The sequence below is a fragment of the Buteo buteo genome, chromosome 23 (assembly GCF_964188355.1).
Source record: "Buteo buteo chromosome 23, bButBut1.hap1.1, whole genome shotgun sequence".
Lineage (NCBI taxonomy): Eukaryota > Metazoa > Chordata > Aves > Accipitriformes > Accipitridae > Buteo > Buteo buteo.
Genome location: NC_134193.1, coordinates 20,777,283 through 20,799,550, shown reverse-complemented (window position 1 = coordinate 20,799,550; position 22,268 = coordinate 20,777,283). Strand labels below are relative to the sequence as shown.

The 22,268-nt window shown below is 50.0% G+C and overlaps 1 protein-coding gene across 2 annotated transcripts in view; it reads right to left on the bottom strand.

Annotated features, from left to right (window-relative positions):
- The window catches only part of NACC2 (NACC family member 2), a 63,358-nt gene that overhangs the window by 17,053 nt on the left and 24,037 nt on the right, over positions 1 to 22,268 (bottom strand). Inside the window, exons 1-2 of one of the 2 annotated variants that reach the window (XM_075055159.1) lie at positions 10,799 to 11,387; positions 2,875 to 3,801 (exon numbers count right to left, since the gene is read on the bottom strand). In XM_075055159.1, the coding sequence (XP_074911260.1) occupies positions 2,875 to 3,739 (865 nt within the window). In that variant the 5' untranslated portion in view covers positions 3,740 to 3,801; positions 10,799 to 11,387. Of the gene's footprint in view, positions 1 to 2,874; positions 3,802 to 10,798; positions 11,388 to 22,268 lie in introns of those variants that run through there. The other variant, XM_075055158.1, reaches the window with a different exon arrangement.

Genomic DNA, 22,268 nt, shown 5'->3' with positions numbered 1-22,268 from the left:
CCTTGGGAGCAGTGGGTGGTGATGCTCAAGGTGGGTGATGCTCAAGGCAAGCGAAGAGCATCACCCACCAGCATCCCACCACACATTCACCGGCATTAGCTCAGTCAACGCTTCAGCCGGGGAATGGAAAAATGGAGAAAAAGGAGAAAAAAAAAAAAAAAATCTCTCTGAAATTCAGGGCTTCATCTGCTGTGCTCTTCTTTGGCTTTGTTTTTGTTTTTACAAACGGGGCTCTTGGAAACCTTGGCAATCACTATTTTAAAGGGCTCCCCCCCTCCCCCAGGCCTTTGTAAGGCTGTCAGGATCTACATGCCAGGAGCAGGATTAGCTGGCTTCTCTCTTCCATCTTATGGTTTTATTATTCTGCACCTTTTGAGGGTACAGTTTATCCCGAGTAATTAAAACACAGTTAGCTGTACAAGTCCAAACCATAATGGAATAGCTTAGGTTTTATTTTTTTAATCTCTTTTTTGTGTGCCCTCTTTTCCAGAAAGCCTGATACTATAGCTGGCTTATTTAAAACAGGAAACTCACTTAAAGTGTGCTGGTGTGGAAGAGGTATTTTAGCAGAAAAGTGGTATATTAGAGCCTTACAGTGGGGCTGGGCAGCACCACACTCCCAACCTGCCTCCTCCCCGCATGGCCCCTGCCTCGGCATCACGACATGGTTCAAGTCTTCCCCCTACAGAAACCAAGAAGGAAAACTTTGCCGCGGGATGCCCGGTTCCAGTGCGAGGGCTGGACGGCTGCAGCATCTCCAGCGATGCCCCAAAAAGCTGCTCATATTTTCACTTTTCCAACTGGGATGACTCCCGCACCGCAAGAATTAGGTACAGCCTCATAGCTGCTGCCTGCACCGTCCCGTGGCTGGTCCTGCCCTCACCTTCTGAATTTATTTTGTTCTTTTACTGCATGAACCAGCCCCGTGACAGGGAAGGAAAACACCGTGTCCAAGGGTATAATCCCATTGCTCTGAGGAATAATGTGGCGAGCTCCGGCGCTCAAGGCAAACCCACATTACTCACCGCCTGCTCCACAGCGGGGAAGCGCAAAGCAAAATAAAACCAAAACCAGTGTGCGGGAAAACAGCCTGATTTCTGTTCGGTCTGACTCTAACAGCAGCTGGGGATGGGCGGCCATGGAGGAGACCCCAACCTTGTCCCCATCCCCTGTCCCCACTCCTCCTCACCTGCCTGGTACCAACTGCTGGGACTTGAAGCACGGCAGAGAGAGCAGACAGGCTTTTGAGGCTCATTTTCTACAACTGGCTTGTCCGTTTTTCTCAGCAAATATTTCTACTATTAAAATAGTAACATTGCTACCAGTATGCTTTCCCCCTTTTGCACACGGCTTGGTAAAAATGCTTGGAAAATATTGCTTATCTGCTTGCTACCTGGCAGGGGGACATGCCAAGGGGACACTGGGGTCTGGCTCTTTGGGATGGGAAGGGATGGGACAGCATGTGGGGATGAGCCCATTCTCACTACTAGGGAAAGCCTGGCTTTAGGTAACAGAAATGGTCATATTTGTCAAATCTCCTCCCTTGCTTAAGAATAAAATCAAACAGCTTTGAGGAAAGCATGCCAGCTCTTCAACAAACGAGACTTAAATATTTGCAAAATTAGTCCAGCAATTTCAGCACAGAACCGTACTGGGGAAAGCGGCTCCAGGCGAGAGGATGCTCCGTGTGGCCAAAGCCGGCGGGAAGATGTCCCTCCCCAGGGAGCACCCGTGGATCAAAGCTGCCACCACAAACACCTGCAGCTCCGACGGGGAGGCCGCTGCACGGAGGCTGAGCCTCCATGCGGGATGCTGCGAGCTTCATCTGCATGGGATGCTGCGAGCTGCATCTGCACGGGATGAGGGCACGCCAGCAACCCAGCCGGGCATCTCCCCCTCCGGTCCTGAGCCCCCAGCTCCGTACCCCCCACTTGCCCCTGCTCCTCAACAGGGTCCGAGCCCTGCCCGGTGCTGGGGGTGCACTCCCCAGGAAAGCCTCTCCTGTGTGCTAAGGGAGAGGGAAGGGGCTTCGTGCCCCTGCGCCTGCTCTGGGGCTGAGCCGTGGAGCTCTCGGCTGAGCCCCACCAAAGTGGAGCCACCTCCTCTAAGGCATGCCCAGGGACTCAGCTAATAGAGAAATAAAATATTAACAAGAAGCCCCCAGATTGCTTTTCCCTTTTTGACAGCGATGCGCTGGGCAAGGCTGGCAAAGGAACGGGGGGTCACTTCAGGCAGTGGGCATAAAAGTCCTTCTTTTCTTCTTTTTGCAGATGTGCCTAATTAACATCTATGAAAATGATTTATTTGATGTTTTTCTCCCTTCCTCCAAATGTCGTACGTTCATCAGCTTTTAAAAAATTTTACTCTAAAAGGCCAGGACGGAGGGAACGTGCACCTTGCTGAAGACTAACTCCCAGCCCGACCACCTAACCCCACCGGGCTGGCAAGGGCTGACGCTTCCCTTCCCACGGATGACCATCCCTCTTGGATGACCAGTGGCAGGTGAGCTCCGCCATCGCCGTGGGACGGTGTCACCACCGCACGCCTCGCATAACCACCAGGCTGCTTGTCGGCACCCTCAGCCAAAAAGCGAAGGGCTACCGACCGTGGCGGATGACGTAGCCTCTCTCATCTAAAGAGCTTCTCAACTGGGGACACGGCCCGTGAGCGATGGCACGGGGGGGGACCTGCTCATGCCACACCCGGACACCAGCACCGAGCCCACCACGTGCACCGCACTACGTAAATAAACAAACGAAGCCCCTGAAGACAAAAGCCTGACGAACAAGCCCAAAGCTACCCGTGCCGGCTGGAGAAGGACCAAGCAACCACCGAAGGAGAGCAGAAAACCCAAGGAGAGAGACCGTCCATTACCAGAGTAGCCTCCCGAGGACTTGATGTACATCTGCCCGTACTGCTCCTCCACCATGGTGTCGTACGCCTCGTCGTCCTCCTCGTCCTCCTCGTTGTGGTAGGAGGTGGGGCTGTCGGTGGTGGGAATGCTGCTGGCGCCGGGGCTCGTCCGCTCCCCCTGCGAGTACTGGACCTGCTGGACGTTGGGGATGAGGGTGGCCAGGTTGGGCATCCCGTAGTAGGAGACGCGGGAGAGCTTCAGGGGACCGGCGTTGGGGCCGCCGCCGCCGGTCCCCTCTCGGGCGCCGGGCTCGAGGGGCCGCTTGCCGGGCAGGCCGGGCAGGGCAGCTGCCTGCAGCTCGAGGTTCTCGTGTTTGACGCGCGTGAGGAGCGGGATGGGCATGGAAGGGGACATGACGTAGGGCGCCGAGGCCGACTGCAGCTGGTTGCAGGGGCTCTGCGGCTCCGAGCTGGGGTCTTCGATCATGGTGGTCTGAGAGTCACAGTGGGGAGAGCTGACCTTGAACATCAAGTCCGTCCCTTTCTCCACGATGTGCTGGATCTGCAGGAAGCCCGCCGTGTACATCACCACCAGCTGCTCGCTCGCCGCCATGGTCAGCTTCCCGGTGTAGCAGAAGGAGAGGATCTGCTGGAAGCAAGCGGGGGGGACGGTACCTGGCAGCTCAAAGGCATTTTTGCTGTTCCCACTGAACAAGTCTCGGAAGTAGAGGCTGCTGGCGGCCAGGACCGCCCGGTGCGCCTTGAAGGCTTGGCCCTTCACCACGATGGAGACGTCGCAGTACAGCCCCAGCAGCCGCTGCTCGTTCAGGCAGCCCAGAACGGTGTTCCCAAAGTTGGGAATCTCTATGTGCAACATCTGCGACATGGCTCAGGATCGGCTGGAGCTCCTCAGACATTCAATGCAGGAATATCCAAAGTAGGGCACATCTGAAAAACGGAGAAGGCAGGGAGAGAGGCACAGCGTTTTTAGACAGTTCACCAAAGCAGGCAGAAGCAGAGGAACCCACCTCACCCAACATCAAAGGCTCCAAGCTAAGCTCTGAGAGCCGATGCGGAAAAGCAATCGCTTACAAAAATTACTTATCGATGTTTTCAAACAACGTTGGAAATGCTATTGGTGGATGGCAAAGGATATTCGGAAAACACAAGTATTTTCTTCAAGTTGTGGTCTGTTTAAATAAGCACCACTGATTTACTCCCCCGGGGGTTTTACTTTATGCAGGAAAATCTGAACGGTAATGGGAGAGGAGTGAACAGTAAAGCAAATGTAAGATAGTCAGACAGATCTCGGGTAGCATTATATAAGAAACACAACAACCACCAGCTATGTTGAAACTACAGAAAAGATATTTATAAAACAATGTGCCATTCTGCCTGAAATAAATACAGGATTCTGCCGGAGCGACAGCTCCCAGGAAAAAGCACTTTGAAAAGCAATCTTCCCATTTGCACCAGAAAGAGGGAGCATTTCAACAGTTAAACCCTTTCTCAACAGATTTATCCTCCAACAAAACGAGGCTTATCTCCAAATTAAGCCAGATATTTGAGCCCCAATAAAACAAACCAACGTGCCACAGCAAGCCGCCTACCAAGTTGTCTTCTTATTTTTCTCCCCGAAATCCAAAGTGGGGCAGGGGGGAGCCCCAACTCAGCCCCTCCTGCGGCCGGAGCCCCCCGGCCCCCCCCAGCCCATCGCCCACCGGCCGGGGGTACCGGCCCCAGCCGAGGGGCATCGGGGACCCTCCGAGCAACCTCACACGAAAACGGGCTCGAGGCGACGACGGCTCCGGCTTTGCATCCCACCGCGGCCGCTCTTTAAGGCCAGCTGTACCTTTTGGCCATGGGGATAATTCCTCCTCTCACCGACCAAAGCCTCGCGTTCGAAGGGAGCTCATACGCAAACCCCGTGCAACGGCGGAGCAGGTAGCGTTAGTGCAGCCCGTGCACTGGAACTCCAGCAAAGGAAATCACTGCGGATTCACCGACACGAGCCGGAGCCCAAACCCCCCCGTCCCCCCTCCCCGAGCTCCACGCAAGAGTCCAGGAGATTTAAAATCCTGTTTGCCTTCAATACTACTGAAGAAAAACTACGGTTAACTAGTGCTGAAAGCTCATAGGAACAATATTAAAAAAAAAAAGAAAAAAAAAAAGAAGAAGTTTATCTGAGAAAGAGGAAAAAAAATATATCTCCGAAAAGAAAATAATAACCCACAAAGAGCTGCTCTGTTCCCATTGCTGGCAAAAAAAAAAAAAAAAAGTCCTATCTGCAAGGCCACGGGGTAACAGGAAGAAAAGGGAACACACTTGGAGCCAATTTAATTGTATCTGCATGGTTAAAAAAAATTCTTCCGAGCGAGGAAGTTCCCGGTCCCCTCGCCTGGCTGGGAGCGAACGTACCTTCAGCAGCAGCCGGTGCCCAGCGTGGCCGCTGGCCGGAGGGGCTCTGCGTCCCTCCGTATCGCCCAGGCCGCCACGCTATACGCAGCGACGACGATCGCTCAGGGGAGGGGAAAAAAAAAAAAATAAAAAAAAAAAATATAGTATCAAACCCTGGGTTTGTATCTGCTGTAGCTCAAGCTTTTACCAAGTCAAATCTCCCCGGCAGCGCACAGCATCTAAATGAATAGGCCGGATGCAGATTAACATTCAGGCTGCTCTCTGCAATGAATAGAGCCCTTTGATTAGGGACCTGAAGTAAATGCCAGTTTCAAACCGAAGCTTTAAAAACAGAGAAATATCAGTGCCAGAGGAATGCTCTCAGTGTTGGTACAAGACAGACTTTTGATGAGTCACTGCAATGCAAACAAAGATGGCAGAAATACTGTACTGTATGCTGATGAAATGCTTAGTGGTGCCACGGCAACTGAGACAGGTTTTAAATTTATAGTGCAGTTTTGCATATGAATTACGCTGTAAACTGCCTCCCCTGCCATCTAGTACATCCAGAGTGTCAAAGCATTTAAACTATTCCAAACAGTCTGCAGAGCTGGCACTGCTGCTGGTTAACTCCTGCAGCCGGAGGAAGGCGCGGCCAGCATCCCCCAGCATCCCCCAGTATCCCCCAGCATCCCCCCAGTCCCAGCACCCCCCCAGCCCCAGCACCCCCCCCAGCATCCCAGCATCCCACCCCAGGGGCTCCCCAAAACCGCCCACCCAAAAGGACAGCCTCGGGAATGCCCAAATCTGCCCAAAATAAAGGTGCTCCTTGGGCGGCCACAGTCCTGATTCGTGCCCCCCTCCCAGGTCCCGTCCCCCCCACCCCCAAGAAAGCCTTTCAAATGCAGGAAAAATGTTTACCCCTTGGGGAAAGCTTCTTTCAGTCTGTGGCTGAATCCACTAAAAGCAAATCCATTTGCTTAAGTAATGAAATCCTAGTCACATTGTCTCCTGGATTCAGATTTTAAATTACCTTCGCATTTATTGAGCATGTTTGGTGCTTTTTTCTGGGAAAGAGGGTGGGGCCTCACTTTGCTTACTTCTCTCTTGCCCAGAGCGTTTTTATTTCTGCTACTGCTCTCGGATTTGTTTCAATTGCTCCGCTCGGATGGTCACACACAGTTAAAATTTAGGAGATTAGAGGTGAAGCCATCCTTAGAGGAGGATAACCGTAGGGAAGAGCAGACCGGGCCGGGGATGCTCCGGCATGACCCCTCCCTGCCGATGGTGCTCATACCTCCGTCCATATCGATGTTTGGTGCATTAAGTTCAACTCCACAGCAGCGAACTGCTGCCACTCCTGCACGCCCAGGGGCTGGCTGCCTTCCCCTGCTCTTCCAGCAAACGGCACTAACACGTCTGCTCGGCATCCCACGGGACCCGCAGCCTCCCGGCGCTTGGCAGAGCCGTGACGCTCCCAGGCGAGGACCTCCAGGACCTCCACGCGTCAGGAGCGCTCAACGCTTCGGCCAAAACTTGGCGTCAGGTCAACGAGAGCTCTGCCTGGTGTTGATGAGGAGGCTAAAGGACCGAGAGGGGACCAAGGTGACATCCTGCGAGGAGGTCAGAGATGACACCGCAACAGCCAAGCCCAAGAGCCCAAGACCTCTTCCAACCACGGCACCACCAACCTCTGCTGGAGAAGGAAAGGAGTCTGCCCTGGCAAACGCAGATCCACTCTGGATCTGTGAAAATTACTGAAATTGCATGTGCTTTACAGAAACATAACTTCTCCACTCAGGGACCTGAATGAAGCCTTGTCCGTGCGGATGGCAGACCACGGGTGGAGAAGGATCTCCTCCTCTTTTCTTCCAGCAAGAGCTCCCTTAGAGCTGGAGGAGAGACCAGGGAGGCACTGGAGGGGACCTCCTTGGACCCGCTCCCAAGCCCCTGCCTCGGAGAAACCCAACAGGGCAGGATGAGTGGGACCAGCCAAGGAGAGCTCGGTAGCACAGAACAAACCAACTTCAAATAGATATCAATTATTAATATTGCTTAGAATCTGCTCTATAAACAAGCCAGGCATGCCAGGAGGAACCCATGCCTCTCTCTAAAAACACCAAAATCGTGCCAGTTCAGGATACGTTTAAACAGGTGAGAAGCACCAGAGTGCCCCAGCCTAGCAAATTATTGGCAGATTTCATGTAAAACCTCCCGTGAGACATCAGAGTTTGAACCAAGATGCTCCACACAACTGACCCCTCCTGGGGGATGCCTCCCGCAGGACTGCAGCCTGGCCTCACCACCCCAAGGGATCCCATCCCCAAAACTGCATCACTCCAGCTCCCGGTGGCCTTTCCTGCCATTCCAGGAGATTTCTGGTCACAAAGGTGCCAAGCGAGCGGGCGAGCTTGCTGGTGGCACTCGGTGACAGTTTAGACCTCCAGGTTTCCCAGAGAAAAAAGCCCCAAAACACCCTCACAGGGAAATGGTGAAAACAGTAACTGTGTTTGGTCTAGAAACGGCATCGAGGAACACAGGCGAAGCTGTACCAGCGAGCTGCAAAAGCCCAAATGACTTCAATAACCATATAGGCCAGGACTGCTGGATTTTTGTTTCTTCCTCCCCGCTTTGCCCCCGCCTTTTCATGATCAGAACATAGAAAAAAACCAAACAACCCAAAACCATCAACAAGCCCCAACCCCCCCAAAATCCAAGAAATAAAAGAAGGCAGTCTTGAAAGCCAATGAGAACCTGCTCACCCCCAGACCTCACATCCCCTCAAAACAACAGCAACAAAATATTATTGTGACTAGAGTGAATGCAATAACATCTGATAACATCTAACTTAAAAATCTCCTCTACTAAATATGCTTTTTTTTTTTTTTTTTTTAAATAGAGCACCAAACTACTTTTGCATGGTTTGAAATGGCTTCAGTCCATTTGACACGGGAAGAGCTGTGCTGCAGGAAAAATGACCTTAGCAATTACAGATGTAAACTGTATTTTGCAATCTCGTCTCCCAAGCTGAGCTGTGCCCCAGGGTGCAGGAGGAGCCCCCAGCAACATCGCCATCCCCCCAAAATCCAGTCCCCTTTGGGCTGCCACGTCCTACAGGTGACAGATCATCAGATGGACATCTCTTACCAAATGGGAAAACTTGGACAAAAGGGGATTAAAACCAGCCAACCACCCCTCACCCCCCCGATTATTTAAGATATGTGACCATTCAAGCAATACATCATTTTGTTTTCTAATGGCAGCCTCTTTTTCCAGCTCTTGGATATAGCAGGACAATTTGTACATGTCTGCATGATTTTTGTAAAGTCATAGCCTTTGTCACAAGATGTTCATAAAAAATGCAGCTGTTATTTGATACGACTTCCATGAGAGTTTGAGAATCCTCAGTTTCTGTGTTCATGTGCTTTGGGGAGAAAAAAGCAGGTTTGCTGTTTTCTAAAGTATTTTCCTGCTCTGAGGCCTGAAAGGTCGGGGTGAGACGACAACAACAAAGGAAAAAAAGCATCGACCTAGAATAAGATGCTGGCATCAGAGCTCCCCCAGGAGTAATCAGAAATAATTAGATAATGTATTTAAATTGTCTTTTTCCTTAGCCAATATACAAAAGGACTCAAAGACTTCACCCCCCCCCAACAAAAAAAACCCAACCCCAAAATCCCCAAAGTCCTAAGGTTCGCAGGAAGGTGCGCTGGCAGCTGGGACAGGGACAAAGGCAGCAGGACCCGCCGGGGGTGGGAGACAAAGCGGTGGAGGGCTTGCACCCCCCCAGCCAAAGCCCCTCAAAAGAAAAGAGCTGAAAAGTCCTGCCCTTGAAGGCCCCAAAGGGTCAAAGGAAACTTCCCTTTCTTCTGTAAATGAGGAGAGAGGGGGGAAAATCCCACCCTTGGATTTGAGGCTGGCAGGGGGATGTCATCCAACCGGGGCGGGGGGCTCCCCAAAGGCGCCCGCCACCCCAGGGCTCTCCCCAATTCCACCCCCCCCCCCAACACAGGGGTGCCACCCACCCAGCTCTTGCTACAGGGTTTTGGGGTTCCCCCCCCCTCTTTTAATGAAAAGGAAACGCACTTTTTACATAAGCCCGAAGGAAAATACGCAACAGCTAACTGCAAAACTCGGTGGCGAAGGACCATCCCCTCAGCACGGAGCTGCTCTAACGCCTTAAATAAAATAAAGAGTTAAATAAAGTCAAATAAAATGCACTTCAGGTCTACGCTGTGCATACCCCCCCCCGCCATGCACCGCAGTGACAGAAGCAAAAAAGAAAAGTCTTTGCACCCCCCCACCCCAAAACCAACCCTCCCCTCTGCCCACGTCGGGGTTCGGGGCGAGAAAACCCAGGGAGGGGGAAGGAGAGGGACCGGGGCACAAATGTGAAACGCCGTGGATGCCTGCACAGTTTAATGCCCGTCTTTGGCAGGGGAAAGAAAACAAGGTTAAGTTTGGTAATCAAATGACAGTCATAGCGAGACTCCTCTTCTCTCCTGCAGCATTTGTTTCTGCAGCTCCAAAGTACTTATTTCTGAAATGCTGCAAGTGGCAAGCAGCGAGCAGTGCTAACGTACCCTATTTTTAGTGTAGCAGCCAGTGGCAATGGGTGAAAGAAGATTATTTCTGCCGTATTAAGACAGCAGAAACTGAATTTGCAAATATTACTAAGTAACACATAAGCAACGCACACGCAGCAGACATGCAGCACGGAGCTACATTTGCTTTATAATCCTAAAAGTTCGCCCGGCAAGTAAAAGACCTGGAGGCTCGGCCAGGGAATGGGGGAAAAGATGGGAAAGTGAATTAAATTAATGCTGATGATGCAGCCCCGCCGGTGCGTGAAGCCCCCGCTGCCAGGGCAGCCCGGGGATGGGGTGCTGGGTGCTCTCCCCGGGGACCCCGGCACCGGCAGCAGCTCCCCAGGCTCCGTCCTGCTGCAAGGTGAGTCACCGGCAGCCTGGGCGCAACATCACCGCTCGAGGTCACCCACCCGGCAGGCTGCTGCCTCCAAAAAGTGCCGTCATTCAGCCAAGGCGAAGCGTGTTATTGCCATTATTTTTTAATTTTTTTTCCCCCCCCTAATCTATCACTGATTTTAAGAGCTCTCAAAGCAAGGAGAAGCAAAAATAGAAAATGCAACATTTTAATATTTTTTTTTTTGCAGATTGCCGTGAGGAAAAGGGGAAGGGAGAGACATGGATAAAAAAAATACAGTTATTCTGCAGAATGTAATTTTTTGCAATCTAATAAAAACTCAAAACCCCGACTAAGTTACATCCACCAGAAAGCATACAGCACCCCATCACCATGCCTTCTGCAAAGCGTGCATTGCCTGCATCCCATCGCAAACATTAATTCACATCCGTAACACATCAAAAAGACAAGTGCCATGCTGAATTGTATTCTCCTCACTCCTAGTACACAACAGCAGAGCTAGCAATATATAACATGCATGACTCAGTTCTACCATCGTGCCACTACGGAGCAGAAAGCCTTAAAATAAAGTAAATATCTTAAAAGGTCAATTAAAAAAGCTTACAAAACATCAGACGCTGCTTCTTGCTAGAGCTCATTACCTAGTATGGTGGAGCTGCCTGTGTGTTTTTTTTCTTGTGCAAGTTAGTCTGTGAGTCAGCATTAACACACATGAGAACATCAGGAATACTGCCTAGTTCTGATGCAATGGAGGTTGTAAAAAAAAAAAAAAAAAAAAAAAAGAAATCGCACTCCGTTTGGACAGGAGCCTGTAATTCAATTGCCTTTACTTTTCAATTACTGCATAGCCTACCCTGACCAACCTGCAGAGGGGAAGGAAACTTTGCTTACATCTCTGTCTTAAAATTAATGACTTTTACTTTTGGCTACAGCTTATTCTCCCTGCTTTCAAAAAAAAAAAAAGTAGGCATAATATAATTAACCCTTGAAGGGCAGCTGAGCCCTTGCAGCTCTCGGGATCTCCATGTTTTTGTAGAAATTTCAGCCCTGGAAAACAATACTGCCAAAAAGTTCTGGCGAAGGAAGACATTTATACATTAAACTTTTAATACTTTATAAAGCGAAGCTACAATTGCATCTGAGCTTGATCCTTAATGGAAATATAAGCCTGCAGAAAAGGAAAGTTATAGACTGCAGAAATTTAACTCTGTACTTTCAGGTTGACAGAAGCAAATACTAGACTGCATAGCATGTTTTTCAAAACTGAGGTTTCTGGTCATTGAGCAAAAACCCCGAGAAACCTAAAAGTTGTGACATGAGGTGGTCACCTCAGCCTGATGCCCACTTTCCCCAGGCTGAGGGGGGGAAGCAGAAGACCTGCATTTTTCATACCTTGCATTCATTGCTTGCGCTTCAGCAAACAATTCTCTCTCCCCCCTTCCCGGGGGGAAACCCCCCTGCAGACTCAGCTCCCACTCTCAGGATCGCAGCATCGAGGCATGAAGGCACAGGAGACAACGCCAACTTTTCATTCCTGACTCCTCTGCTCTTGCAACAAAACCCTTCACCGGTCCAACAAATTTTGCCCAAAGCTTCAGAATGTGACTATTTCTGCAACGTGCCCTAAAACACCCCCAGACAACACTGCAACCCAGAATATTATCTTATATATCTATGATAATATAGATTATATATGGTCAATATATTATGTATATAATATTATTTTTTTATATATATGTATTATATATGGTCAAGTACGTCTTCAGAGCCAACACTAACATCTTACGAGTTTTGTGCTGCTGTGCCACAGCTGAACAGCCAACGTCCCCAGGAGAGCCCTGCTGATGCCCCGCTCTAGCTAAAGCACATACATTGCTTACAATGTGGGGCTTTTATGGAGATCCAAGCCTCATGGAGCAGAGGACGGTCAGAGGTTGGAGGTAAGAAAGTCTCCCCAACGTTCACAACATGCTGCAGACGCGTGCTGCAAACACTGAGCTGATCCCACGAAAACGAACACCGTTCAACCCATCAAAAAAAAAAAAAAAAAGGTATAGCTGATGCATATGGATTAATAATCCAGTGGATCACAAGCATATTCTAAATCCCAGTTTAGTTTGCTGGTTGTTTGTATGAGTGGACACAGGCACTATAAAATTCTTTTTTTTTGTTTGTTTAAATACACAAGTATGAATAATTTTTAATGCTCATTAACCAACAAGGAAACCCCCTGATATTAGAGATCAATCACTTCTGCAGCTCCCCTTGCACGGAAGGGTCTGTCTCAAACCAGTATGAGCCTGGTGGGGTTTTTTTCTTAAGCATGTGGGATACTTGAATACAGATGAATTGAGTTTTAAAGGAAAAAAACCCAAGCAGCAACTTCTGGGCCAAGTTCTTGTGTGCCAAACTTTTCAACTGCCACAGCACAGCTCGACAGTGTTTCAAAAGAATTTAAGCACTGTTTTGAATACTGCTGACAATCTTCCTCATCAAAATTTGTAATTTAAATACCTCAAATCTGAAAAGCACGCTCCCTGGGGCATGCTTCATTCTCCCTCCCCGCCGCCCACCCTCCCCAAACCCCATTCGGCACAAAATCCATTGCTTTCCGTATCTGGCTGGTTTTTCCCCCACCTCCCACAGCCCCCCGGCATCACCCCGCAGCATCCGCTGCATCCCGCAGGGACCCCGCTGCTCAAGCAGAAGTTTGTTCTTCAAATTACCCGTGGACGAAATCTCTGTGTGCACTGCAGCACCCCAAAACACCGTCACCTTCCTCTTTTATAACTATGATGCTAGTTTAGAAAGAAAACCGTTTACTGGTTTAGAAATAAAACGGCGCTAACCGGGCTGCCCAGACTCCTACGGCAAGAAAGGGTTAACGCGAGGAGCCCCGCTTCCCAACCCTCTGCTATCCAGTAGATAAGATGTTCCCTCAAATGCCTTCGGATGTGTCAATAAACCCCCAAATAATTCTATGTCAGTAAGTCTAATTGGCGAGGAATGGCAAAATTAATTTCTTGGGGTCTATGTGATGTTAGAGGCAGCAGCTCCATTTTGGCAGGAGCGTGTTTAAGATTCCCTCCCAGTGCTGCAAAGCACCTTGAAAGGTCGACGAGCGCTTTCATATTCTCAGATCCATCTACAACGCTGCAGCAGATGAAACGGATTGACCTAGACGAGAACTGAAACAGTCTCTGTGAAATAATCCATCAACACCCTTCGCCAGCCGCAGCCGCCTTTGTCATGGGCACGCTTGGAAATCGCACCTACCTATTGCAGCCGATCCGGGGCTCAATAGGGTTTAAATCACGGCCCTGCTCTCCTGGGATGTAACCAAACACGGCATCGATAGCTGCAGAGCCGCGGAGACGGCACACAACATAAAATACCTCCATATTAAAGTGTGTGCAAAGCCTGTGCCCATTACCGAACTCATTAAAGACAGTGATACTTTGTAACATACTCTAATCTTTAATATTCATAGCTTGCTTCATTTGCATACCATGCCATAAATAGTTGAAGCAGAGGTAAAACACAAAGCGCTCTACTTGCATTTCTAATTATGCCTAAAATCAAATGTAAATCACAACACATCCAAGACACAGAAAATACTAAATTTGCTGTCTCTCAGTTAAAATCTTAAAAAAAACCCAACCTCCCCCAAAAAACCCCCCACACGCACAAACCCAATTATTTTTAACAAGAAAAATCAAAGGGGCTTACAGCCGCCTGTAGCGGGGATGACACCGTTTTAAGAGGGGAGCTCACACGTCCAAGCCCCAGCCCTGGTGACGGACCCCAGCAGCAGCCCCGGCTGCAACCCCTCCGGCCAAGCGCTGGCACCAGCTCATCTCCCCAACCCCTAAAAAAAACCCCCAAAACCTGCATTTACCACCGAGCTGTGCTGCAGCTGCTCATTTAACCTTGGTCTTTGAAGAAACAACAGGAACCTTTTCCTCCGGGGCAGCCAGGAAAGCTGATCTCCAGCAAAGGAGGTAAATTTGAAGAATCAGCTCGAATGTGAACTTCGGCTACGGCGTTGGGCTGGCCGGAGGTCGGTGCTTTGGCATCACCAGCCGGCGCGGGAGGGAAAGCGGCCCCGGGGCTTGGAAGCTCCTAAACCCAGAGGTTTAATGAGAAAAGAGGTGTCTTGGGGTGTTCGCCTTCAGCAACTCCCAGTCTAGGGAGAAACAGATGATTTCTGTTCACAACATACCAAAACCACACTGAGGTAGCCTGGGGTGTTTTTTCTCCGTTCTGTTTTTTCCTGAAACATGGAAGAGCCCACGGAGCCGGGAGCAGCCCTGGGGTGCTCCCACACCTGCTGTGGCACCCACCGGCATCAGACCCCTGGAAAAGGCTCAAAATCCCGTTCAACAGCCGGTGATGCCGTTGACGGCAAGGCTTGGCCTTATGGAGCCGGGTGCCCTCCAGGCACATCCCGGACATTATCCCTTATTATAAGAGCTACAGCAAATTCACCTGCCTCCTCCAGAAAGGGTACTGGGGCACTGGGTACTGTCTTTAATGGCTTGTGGGACTTCAGACCCCAGCCACCGCGACCCTGGAGGGTTGGTTTCCACAATGACTCTCAAATTATCGACTTTTAAGGAAAAGCGCGGTGCTGGTGTGGCACAGGAGGAGGAGCTGGGCTGCGCTTGGGGCGCGGGGGGACCAGACATGAGGTCCTGTGTCCTCACCTGTACAACTGAATTAACCACATTTCCCCCCACTTCACAGAGGCATCGGAAGACTGTGAAGCAGAATATCTGTAAAGCAACGCGATACCCTCGTACGAAAAGTGTTATTAGTACATTGCTGCCAATGGCATAAATAATTTCCCTTTAACAAGCTTGTTTCTGCATCAGGCAGCGGAGTCCTCTTGATTTTATGGAAGTCCATCAACACCAACACGTGAAAATGCACATTTTTAGTTCAAGAGCGCTGGCAGGGGCACGGCGTGAGCCTGCACCCACACGCTGCTCCCATCAAGGTGGGTTCCTCCCGCCCATGACCCACAGGACCCACTGGAACCCCAACCCAACCCTGGTCCTGCTGCCACCTCCTGCCCTTCCCCGCACCGAGACACCACTCCCTGCCCACTGCACCGGTCCAACACGCTGCTCCTGCTGCTTCCAGGAGGCTCAAACCCTTCCTCCTCTTCATCCATCTCCCCATTCCTCCTCTTCATCCATCTCCCCATTCCTCTTCTTCATCCATCTCCCAAGAAGCTACCCGCAACAGAGAGGTGCAGCTTCCACAGTACTCAGAACATAATAAAATCTTACAGATTTATGCCCAAAGTCTTGATTAAAATCAAACGAACCAGATTTTGCAGAAGTAGGACAAAAATTGCACATTTTGGGGAGCCATAAGGCGCCCTTGCCCGGCAGAGGAACGCAGCATCCTTTCCCACTTACCTTCCCTTTACTGCTGGGACTCCAGCCGCACAAACCCACTACGTCTTAATGAAAGGCTTTTGCGGGTGGCTGTCCCCAGGGAAAAATGCATTTTTAAGTCACTTGAACCGAGACTGATTTTCAAGAAAGAGCCAGCTAAATATCACCAAAGGGAGCCGGGCACCCGGCAGTCACCCCGGCTGGGAGCACAGCTCCGAGCCATAGCCTCTCCCTTATTAGATTTTTCCCATCTTACAAAAGGCTTAAAGAGACTTCTGAGAATGGAAAGCTGAAAGGAAAAAAAAAAAAAAAAAAAGTGTATCATCGCCATGTTCTGCTCCTGCTCGTATGCCAGGTTTTCAGGATCCTCAAATCCCATCAGGGCGCAGGTCCAGGGATTTGTGCGAGGGTCTCCCTGGGTCCCCCCCCACGTGCTTGTCCTCCCCCGGCACTACAGCTCATCCTGCTCCCTTTCCAGACTTGTGTCCAGCTCAACAACAATATTGCATTGGTTCTATTAAAGAGTTAAAGGATCTTTTCTGCAGTTATCGACTTCCAAAGAATTCCAGAGACGTCATTAAATTTAACCCCCAAAGGTGAGCGTTTGCTCCGTCCCCCCCAGCCCGCGCCGAGGGAGAAGTGAAAGTGAGCTGCTCACAGCCTGCAAAGCTTTTTTGCTGTTCGTATGTACCCTGGCATCTTGCCCGGACCTATTTTTAAGCCCATTTACTAGAAATCCCACAAATTAAAGGAAATACGGATAATGTTGTAAGAATCCTTTGGGCCAAATAAAAGCTACACATAATTTTCCTTGTGCATCAGAGTAAGATCCTTAACCACAAAAACCAGATTTCCCCAAAGCTCTTTTGCAACAGCGAGAGAATCTTGTTTTGTAAAAAGTTGCTTTGATTCACTCCTGGATTACAGGGAGCGCGGCAGACAACCGCTGCCTCCCGGCCAAACCGGGAGAGGTGATTACTGTTATGAAACAGAAAGGTGTTAGGAGAACACAAGTAAATTAAACATCTCTCGCTCTGGAATGGTGACTATTAATGACAGCAAAGCATGCAGGAAGTGCTCGTGGAGAGAAGCTGTAGGATGGTTATCGGGGTTTTTTTCTCTGCATAGGAGACTGACTGTTGTGTGTTTTTATTTTCTAGCTTCTTTCAAACCGCGTGTTCATGGTGCTCATGAAAGGCCAACGTGCTGAAAAGCTTCCTCCAGTGCGTCGCCGCCATCCTGGGCAAATTCCTGCTTGGTGCGCCCCAACCCCACCTTATCCCAGCTCCGAGAAAACCCTGATAATCTTGTTTTGACGGTCCATCTAATAAGAAGACCACCAAACTCATTTCACTTGTCCTCATGCCAAAACCTGACCTGTTCCAGGCAGGACAGTCACCGCAGACCCGTTTCTCCATCTCCAGTCCCCATCCCCAACTGCACCCCAGTGCCACGGTGGGGCTGGGGGTGCTGCCCCCCCCCTGCTGCCCACCTGCACCCCCACGACAGGGCCAGCGAGATGCTGACACAAGCTGTGCATCACGCCAGCCGCCGTGACGGGTCTCCACAGCATCTCCTCGGGGCTTTTATGCAAAACAGGGATTTTATGCAAAACTAAACCTATGCTCCGTATCTCTATATTTATTTAGTAATAGCAGGGTCTCTCGTGGGGTAGTGCAGGACAGAACTGATGGATCTTTCAGCAGAAAGCTCACCCACTGCTCTGCCAATCTCCATCCTGGGCAACTGGTGCCGGTGCCTTGTGGCCGTTGGGTGTCAGCCCCCCGTTTCCCACGGGCACCCCTCACCTGCCACCGCAGCAAACGGAAAAGGGGCGAGCGGCACCGACAGCCCTTCTCCTCCACGTGCTGCCCTGGCTGGAGGAGGCTGCTCCCTTCCCTTTCACCCCTCGCCCACACCGGTTAAATAAAGGAGCATCCGACTGCAGCATCTTCTGCACCAGGGCCGTTGGGAAGGAAGGAGAGAGCCCGTGTTTTATACGGCATCCGCAATTTTAACTATGCAAAGACTCCATCACGTTAAATAAACTCCAGTAACAGCTCTTGTGTTTTGGTAGGATTAAAAAGAAACTAGCAACCAGATACATGTTTCGATGAAACTCCTAAGACAACCAGAAACAGCCCCAAAACACAACGGTAAAAGTGACATTTGTGGTTAGTCCTTGCGGGGAGGGGATGAGAAGGTGCTTCATTTCCAACAGCAATAAAGCAAAGCAAAGCAATCATCATTAAACCTGACTCTCCTTTCACTCTTGTTCATCCCCAGCAGTCGCTTAAAACGCCTTCATCGCAAACATTTCAGCTTCCTTTTGAAAGGAAAATAATTATGCAGGGGACTAACCACTTCTATTCTACAAAGACACAGATCTGAACAGTTAAACACGCAACGTTGGGAAGTTTTCCAAGATTTATATGTTTTGCATGGAAAGCAAATTTTTTTTTTCCTGCCTGGGAAAATATTTAAGTGCTAAGTTTATGAAGCCAAGTCCATTTATTCCTGGTTTATGTTGCTGCTCGGATGGAATCTAATTAGCGACTTAACCAGCAGCGTGGGGATGCGGCGCTGGCCGATGCCACGAGCCCCCCACCCGCGGCTGTGCCGGCACGCAGCCCCGGGGACTCTGGCCCAGAAATAGGTTTTCTCCACGGCACAGGATGGCAGGGCTGGCCGAAGGATCACACCGCGGCCACCCTTCCCTGGAGCATCCCGAGGGCAGGCGGTGCGGAGGTGCCCAGGAGAGAGCCCCAGGTTTTCCCCCAGCCCCACCAGCCGCAGTTCATCGCCATCGCACTTTTTGACATGGTAAAAGTCTTTTTACAGTGATGCTCTTAGAAATAGCAACACCTGATTTGCATTTTCCTGCACACTTGCCTTTCTTACTGAATGGCTGGCTTCACTGTGCACAGACTGAAACTCCTCCTTGTCCTCCCGGCTCAGAGCAGCTTCCACCTCCGTCAGTCCCAGGTGGGATCGGTGCCGGCGAGCCGAGGCAGCGGTGGGGAACAGTCCTGCCGCTGGGATGCCAGTGGGCAAGACTGGGGACAGGCAGCTTTCCCCACCGAGATGGCATTATGTCAGCGAGATGCACGATGCGACCATCGCGGTACGGAGCAGTAGGACTCATTGCACAAATATTATTGAACGTAAACCAACCCCGTTTCTCAGTCCAGGCTCTGTTTTCACACGCACCAGTACCTTCCACAGATGCACTCTGTAAGTGCTTGAAATACATCTCCCCTCCTTTTTTTATTATCCTGCCAGTGCAGTGCCCCTGCTCCCAGGGAGCTGGCGGAGATGCAGAGCGGGAGGAGGCAGCAGCAGCAGGGCTGGGCGCTGGCGGCAGCCACCTCACTCGTCCCCAAATTTGGGAAGCCAGAGAACAAGGCTTCGTCCTTCATCACAGGCCAATGTGGGAGCAGGCGTGGAAAAAAAGCCCCAACGGGGCTGGGCACCATGTGGGTGTGAGAATGGGGGTGACCCCAAAGAGTAACCCCAATTCAGCAGCATCACCCCTGAAGCACACTGCTGACAGTCCGGGATGGGAGCAGCCCCAGGCAGCCCCCACAGCACCCAGACACTTACCTCCTGGGAAAAAACAAGGGAATATGGCCCACAATGGCTTTCCATGCTGAGAAAGAGCTTCCACGTCCGAGCTGGGACTTGCCACCTCCCGAGGTCCCTGCCCTCGGAGCAGAGGATGGTTTCCACACCAGCAGCCTTCCCCTCCCCGCACAACAACCTTTTTCCCATTCATTTCCTATGAACTGGGAATGACAAACATCCCTGTTCTCCCAGGGAACTCTTAGCCTCGGAATTACTTCTTATTTCTAAGAGGGGTTTGTTCTGGCCTAACCCAGAGCAGCATCAGTCTTTCATCAATTAAAGATGATAAAACTCTGAGACCTGTTCAGCCCCAAGTCTCAATCACTTGCTCAGACACCTAGAGACTTTTCACCCAGACATAAGGTCCTTCAGCTTCTTAGAGCAACATGGCAAGTGATTTGCCTCTATTTTTCCATTTATTTTTGTATTTATGAAAATCTTTCTGGCCAGTTAGACCAAAACCATAGCAATTGCAAAATCCAGGAAATTTGCTGCAATGCTCTGTAACACTTGCAAGGCAATTAGCCAAAACCTCACACAAATAAGCTTTTTTGCCACACTGTTCTAACCACCAAGCATTAACCCATTTTCTTAGGAAACAGCATCTGCTGAAATAACTTCCTAATCTAGGAGCAGGTGTGGAAAAAAAGCTGCTGCAAGTATCTCTAGTCCATGGTAAACAAAATTTTCAGGCAGAGTTGTCCTGCTCAGAGGGTACCAACTCGCCTCAGCTGAGCAAAGGGCTCCTTACACAGACCCGCTTCCCAGAATATTTATTACCTGGCCAGGAGAATGGACAGGGTTGAAGCTTTCCCTGCAGCTCTGATATGCTTAAGAGATGGCACTTCCCCAGAGAAGTCCAGGGCAGAGGCAAAGGTGGAGCAGCCTGCGGCTTTGGGGCAGGAATTTGCACCCTTGAACCCAACTGTTGTGGGGTCTGAAATCCTGGGAGCTATGGGAGCTGCATCCTATAGCTGCAGGAATAAATCACAGCACAGGCAGACAGCTCCTGGGTAATCATTGGTAAGAATAAAGAAACCACTGGGCAATAAAGCAACTGTTTCCATTTCCTACCCCTGCGTTTACATGGCTTTTCTTCCTGGGAAGGTGTCAACATATAGCAAAAATTAAGCTTCATGATTTGCCCTAGGAAACAGTTATCACATAAGATAAACTGAGGCAGAGCACGATAATCTAACCAGCATTACACAGCAAACCAGTGCTCGCAGGCAGCAAGACAAAAATCATGCTTGATATTTTTCCTTATTTCAGATTAAAATAGCAGCTACGCTTCCGTGCTATTTGTTATAACTCATTCCCTCCCTTATTCTCTGTCCCTGCTTTCTCCCCCATCCTGAAAAACCAATAAAATAAAATAAAAAGCTTCCTTTTGGGAACGCGGCGGTAATAATACTGCTACCATCTGTTGATAAGTCCAAGGACCTGCACAGGGAGGAAAGAGGCTGCAAAGCTGAAAGGGAGTCAAGTGTTTGCATGGTTTTATTGAGAAATGAAATCCAGCTTTAAACACAGTAAATCGGAGACTATTCTGAATCACCTCTTGAATTTTTTAATGCTACTCCTGGGAGCACTGAAGGTAAATATGTTAATTTGACTTCAATCATGGTGCAGAAAAAAAAGCACACTGTATTAGTTTAGGGTACCAAGTCTTAAAACTATTCATGCATTTCTGCATATTTTATACTCAGCAAATAAAGTTCCAAGGTTCTATAAGGAGGCTGAGAAATTATTCTGAGTAAGCAATAATGAGGTGTGCATTATATAAGGCTGATACTAATGGTAATCTATTATTAAAATTTAAGAGTTATAGCAGCTACATTTCAAACAGTCCTACAGCAGTTTTTCTTCTCTAGGAAGGGAAAGCAGCACCTGGAGGAGGGAGGTTGGCGAGACAGCGGGTTTCGTATGTGGTGCATGGGGTAACGGTCTCCGACCGAGTTGTACCCCAGGTCCTTGGGGTAATCTCTCCGATGTTCCTCTAATTAACTCTTCCACAGTGTACCACCACCGCTGTGGCGAGCAGCCTTGTCCGGCCGCTCAGGCACGGTCATGAGTCACGGCAGGTTCATATTCCCAGCCTGTTTAATTCTCTGCCTGATGTTTCAGCGTAATGGATCTCCCAAAACGCATTAGGCGCTAAAAAATTAACAGGGTTTCAAGTTTGTACATCTTAGTGATCCTCAGGGCTATCTTGACCCTTGATTTCTGCGGTGATACCCCACTTAGGTTGCAAGGAGGACGGGAACGTGACCAGTAAAACCCGATGTGCTTTTCCTACCCCTGCCTACGCTCCTGCCAAATCACCTCCAGGACCCCAAGAAAAACAGCGTCACGACATCCACGTCAGACACACGGACCACATCAGCATTCAAACGAAACGAGGGAAAAGTGCAGCATCGCATCCTAGCGATGCTCGTCAAGCTCAAGCCGAACTTTGCTTGGTGTTGGTGTGAGCTAGACCTGCTCTGCCCCTCTGCCAGCCCCACTCCTGCCCAGCACTGGATGCTTTCCTGGGGAACGGCCAGTCACCCCAACGGGGAATTGCCGCGTGCTGCGGGACCCATCTCAGCGAGCCGTGCAGATTATAAGGACACATCATCCAGTGCAACGGCACCTCTCAGCACCGCCGTGAGAGAAACAAACAGCAAAAAACCCCCCAGAGTTTGGCTCATTTTCCTCCTTCCTACATCTTTTGGTGAGAATCAAAAGGAGTCTCTGGGGGCTGTAAATCTGTATCTGACAAACCCATACAGAAATAGGCACATCAGCGAGGGAGCAGGCGCTGCAGCAACGTCGGGCGTCTCCACGTTTAACCTGTTACAGCTCTGTCTCGCAGGGCTCACGGACCCCGAACAGAAGCCGGGAACGCGGTAGTCTTACCACATCGCTTGCCCCCTGGAGGAAAATCCCCCCTCGGTTTGCATGAAATGCAAAATTAAATTTCAGCTGCATTTCAGAGTGTATTGCTACTGTGCAGGCAAGTTCTTTTTTTCCAAATGAAATTTTTCAGTAAGTTTAGATCCC